This window comes from Scomber scombrus, chromosome 14 (genome assembly GCF_963691925.1).
Source record: "Scomber scombrus chromosome 14, fScoSco1.1, whole genome shotgun sequence".
NCBI lineage: Eukaryota > Metazoa > Chordata > Actinopteri > Scombriformes > Scombridae > Scomber > Scomber scombrus.
In genome coordinates, this window is record NC_084983.1 from 7,612,101 (window position 1) to 7,617,046 (window position 4,946).

The 4,946-nt window shown below is 39.7% G+C and overlaps 1 protein-coding gene across 1 annotated transcript in view; it reads left to right on the forward strand.

Annotated features, from left to right (window-relative positions):
* Positions 1-4,709, forward strand: part of rps6ka4 (ribosomal protein S6 kinase, polypeptide 4) — a 13,529-nt gene extending 8,820 nt beyond the window's left edge. Inside the window, 7 exon segments of the mRNA XM_062432481.1 lie at positions 39-132; positions 296-466; positions 1,318-1,509; positions 1,594-1,753; positions 1,882-2,045; positions 2,181-2,217; positions 2,220-4,709. Coding sequence (XP_062288465.1) covers positions 39-132; positions 296-466; positions 1,318-1,509; positions 1,594-1,753; positions 1,882-2,045; positions 2,181-2,217; positions 2,220-2,389 — 988 coding nt within the window. The 3' untranslated portion in view covers positions 2,390-4,709.
* Positions 4,710-4,946: the final 237 nt, after the last annotated feature.

Here is a 4,946-nt window from a genome sequence, read left to right on the forward strand (position 1 = left end):
ATAGTAAAATAAAACTGCTTTCTTTTGACTTTAATTAGAATGGAGGTAAACACCCAGAGGGAGATTGCTGCTTTGAGGCAATGTGAATCTCACCCAAACATTGTGAAGCTGCATGACGTCTATACTGATCAGGTAAAACGGAACAATTCAAGACACCCACATATAATAACATGTACATTCAATATATTAAAACTTTAAAGGGCAGAAACTTTGCAATTGTGGATATTAAGCAATCTGCAACGGTAAAACATGTCATCACAAAGCTTTCTCTTTGCACCATCTCCTCCTCTCTCAGTTCCACACATATTTAGTGATGGAGCTTCTGGGAGGTGGGGAGCTGCTGGAGAGGATCAAGAAGAAGAAACTCTTTGGCGAGGCGGAGGCCAGTCAGCTGTTACAGAGCCTGGTCTCGGCTGTCAGCTTCATGCACGAAGCCGGAGTCGTGCACAGAGACCTCAAACCGGAGGTGGGCTACGATTTTAATGACTCAATGAATCCCTGTAAAAATCTCCCACGTAATTCAAAGCAATTCTACTGTATCACGTCAGATTTAAATTAAAAATGCATTTCAGTGATTTATAATTGAAGTGGAGGTAGAGAGGAAGCCGTGGTGAGTAGAATTATTGGTGAGAGAGCAAGGTGAAGTTTTAATTGTCTCAGTATTTTTTCTCCTGTGAACCGCATGTATCACTTGCACCTTCAGGATATCTCATATACACCGGCAGACTTATAACCAGCCCAGTTTAAATGCGTGCGAATGTTTGTGTGGTTATTTTTAGGACATCATTTCCACGATTTAATAAAAGTAAACATCGCGGACAATCATGCATACTGTCTCTGCGCTGCGGCACAACACTTTTCAAAATGAAAGCTGTGGATTTATCACACATATATCTCGTTGTTTTCAGAAGGCTGTAGAGATCTAATTAACTGAAGGAGGTGACTTTCATACAGTATAAAGCAGCTGTGAATGATAGATAAAGAATCATCCATTCTAGCTGCCCGCTGTAATCACATAAAAACCTTTTTTATCTGTGATGCTGATTTAAATGCTTTTGCTGGTTTATTAAAACATTATCTACATTATTCCACCATTCCTTCACATTTCCTTTTTTAAGCACTTAGTTTGTGCTTGTTATCACAATCACCAGATGTTGAATCATGATCAGGTGAGTCATGTGGAAATTGCTCACTAAAATATCCACAACTAATTTTGACCCCTCATTTGAAGTAATTGAGTCTTTGCTCTGGCAGTAAAAAGAGACACGAGTGTAAAAAAGTAAAGAAAAATAAGAGGATGTTTTCTTTATCTTACAGAACGTGCTGTTTTCAGACGAGGGAGAGAACTCTGTGCTGAAAGTCATAGATTTTGGATTCGCCCGTCTGTGCCCTGCAGGCAGCGCCCCCCTGCAGACCCCTTGCTTCACGCTGCAGTACGCTGCGCCGGAACTTTTTGAGAGCGCAGGATACGACAAGGCCTGTGACCTCTGGAGTCTCGGGGTCATCCTGGTAATTTAGCTTAAATCCGATGGTTCCATCGCATCCGTCACGCTGATTGAAGCTCTAATTACTGTCTCTGTGTGTTTTTATCAGTACACCATGCTGTCAGGCCAGGTGCCATTTCAGAGCGAGCAGCTGGGGATGACCTCATCGTATGCTGCCGACATCATGCAAAAGATAAAAGAGGGCGATTTCTCACTGGATGGGGAGGCTTGGAAGGGTGTGTCAGAGGATGCAAAAGAGCTTGTGAAAGGTATGATTTTACTGTAGCAATGGTCTGATTCTGTTGGCGAATAGGATGGTGGATGGGTTACATGGTTCCCACCGTCCCTCTTGTCTTGGTTTCTTTCTCTGTTTTAACCCCTTCCTCTTTTATTTAAGGCCTGCTGACAGTAGATCCAGAGATGCGTCTCAAACTCTCTGATCTGAAAGAGAACAGCTGGCTGCAGGGTGGAGCATCCATGTCCACCACTCCTTTGTGCACTCCAGATGTGCTGGAGTCCAGTGGGCCCACCGTCCGCACTTATGTCAACGCCACCTACAAGGTAACAGCATTATTAGCATTACACAGCATGTACTAATGTCTCAAAGGTTTTGAAACAAGACGTTAAGCGCATTTACTTAATCTGTCTCATCCTATCATCATTTCCTTTTCTTTTGTCGTTTCCTTCTCTCATCAGGCTTTCAACCGCGGTAAGAGAGAGGGCTTCTTTCTGAAAGCGTCGACAACGCCCCCCTCGCCAAACGACGAAAGCTAAAGATGACGAGCACGGGAGTAGAGACCCGATGGAGTTCATCCTCTTCCTCCTCTTCTTCTTCCACTTCCTCCGCCTCTGCGACCCCATCCAAAGCACAGCCAAAGCAAACCGTGACCCCAAAGCAGAGCTAGCCTAAATAGCAGGGCAGAAGATAGTAGGGAAATGAAGTGGTATGCGCTTAAACTGGCAGCAAGACGTCTTTCAGCGGTGCCACCTTCACCCAGATCCAAAAAAAACCCCCCACATACTGACAAACCAAAAGACTGGGTTAGATTCGTGTTTAGATTTTCGACACAAATTTGAATTCTACTTTTTACTAACATGGTAAAGCAACTTCATTCATCATCATGTCATCATGCTTTATTCTCCCCAAAAGCACACATGTATTTTGGACAGAAGAGGAGATGGTAGAGGTTTAGTTTAATATCATTAAGGTGTACAGAGACTGTGGCCTTGAGAAAAAAAGAAAAAGAATACATATTCAGTATTCGCTCACTATAAATGTGGTGACATCACACACTAAAAGTTCAAGATGAGACATTTACCTATTTTCACTGTGGGTAAGAAACAGTGCCTGGCTATATAGGGATAAAGGGAAAAAGGAGCCATAAATGAGCAGAAGCCATATATATACAGCAAAGCAGTGAATATATCAATTGAGCCGGTGTGAAAGCACACTTAATTTGCACATAGCAAACGAGTAGTCCTTCCAGTAATTTGCAGATTTAATCCTTTTGATTGTATCTAGTTATTTTTAACTTTGCCACACATAGAAAGATTTGGCCACTGCTTTACCAGTGCTTTGCCACATATAGGCACTCTGCTCTGTAAAGATAGCAATTTTTTTTTTGGGTTGCTTTTCTAAATTGTTTAGGTTGGTCAAAAATCTAGCTGTTTGCACTATTTGCAGAGAATGTAAATGATCAAATGGTTGAAAAGGAGAGCAAGTTTCTGGACTGAGCACAAACGCTTATGACATGTGGAACCTCGAGATTACATAGGATTATTGCTGTAGTCAATATCTTCTCTATTGGATACTGTGTGATGATCTTCAGTCCAAAAGGGCGGCGACTTCGCAAGCAGTCGCACCTCTAATACACTACCAACTCTACAGTTCCCACTGAACACAACGTGGAGCTCATGTCTCGATGATATGTTTCGATAAACAATCAGTTTGATTTGAAGCGGTCGCAGTACTAACAAAGTGTCCAACAGTAGCAGCACCTGTAAAAAGAATTTAAAAAGAGACAAAGACACAAGAAGCAGTCATTTTATACAGAATAATTTTCTCCTCATACTTGCTGTAAATTACTCGCAATATGTGCTCGTCTGAGGATTTTTTAGCATGCTTATCTGTCGTGATGATGAATTATAAGAACATTTTCTATATTTTTGGTATCTCGAGCGCACTCAAGAAAGTATCACTCAGAATGTTTGCACGTAGATTGGAGCAAAATTGATTTAGCTGATTTTGAGCGCTCGTTGTCTCGGGCTGGTGATTTTTTTGTTTTTTGTTTTTTTTTAAAAGGTATTGCAGTTTTTTTAAATTGGCCTATCAAACCAGCGCCAAATGCAGCTATTACAAATAAATCAGTTTTGATACCGTGAAGTATCGTTGCGTGTTGATTATGCTTTGATTTTAAGATTTATGTTTGTTGTCACCTGGGCTGCATAGGTCACCCCAAAATATGTCTTTTTACAGATGTGGATTAAAACATTGTATCGCTTTGAAATGAAAACCATGTTACACAATACACTTAATCATGACTTTAAAATGGTTCTTTGGAGACCATCCTGCGACAGTTGTTGTATATAAACTCATCCTTTTGATTTAGAGCAAAAAATGATGTTTGTAATGGTTTAATGGTATATTAGTCACCTGATGTAATTATGTTTTTATTGGATTTTCTTTTTTTTTCTCTTTTTCTTTTTTTTTTTAACATGTTGCACAGTCGGTTGATCAATTAAACACATTTCAGCTTTAAAGGTGCTTTCACTGATATTTATTACATGTAATTGATTTTAATGCTGTGGTAATGGGATTCATGTGAAATTGGCTCTTGTTGTTTACCAGCACCGTGTGTGTGTGTGCGCGTGGCTGTGTGAGAGCATGTGTGGCGCTGGGAGATTGGTTGTACTGATATTTCTATACCAGATGAAGCATTATTGCAAGTTACTGTATTATTATTTCTTGTCCTTTGCCGCCTTTGTCTTTTAAAAGGTAACAGGTTGTTTGTGTTTGAATATTTTCACTTAAACTGTGCTTTTATTGGTGTTGATATTCTTTTTGTTATAGTAAATGAAATTTTTCTTCTCTTCTCTTCTCTTCTTTCTTTTTTTTTTTTTTGAGCATTACTATTTTACTGAGATGCACTGTCACTGATGTCATAACTGGGAGTTTGATCTTTTGCGCCAAGATTTTTTTGTTTGGTGCAAAATAAATGACTTTTAAATAGATTGTGTTGTGTGTCTTTTTTCTTTTGAGTGTTGGAGTTGTTCTGTAACTGATTGTGATCAAAGTGCTCATTAGTTTTAGCCTTGTCAACACCGACTACACTGAGATTCATTAATATTGATGTTATTTAATTATGAATAATTGGTACTAATTTTTTCACAGCAGACATTTTGACATGGTAAAGCAGGAAAAGCACAGGTGCAATTAATGACTTTAACGATGACTCAATCCCG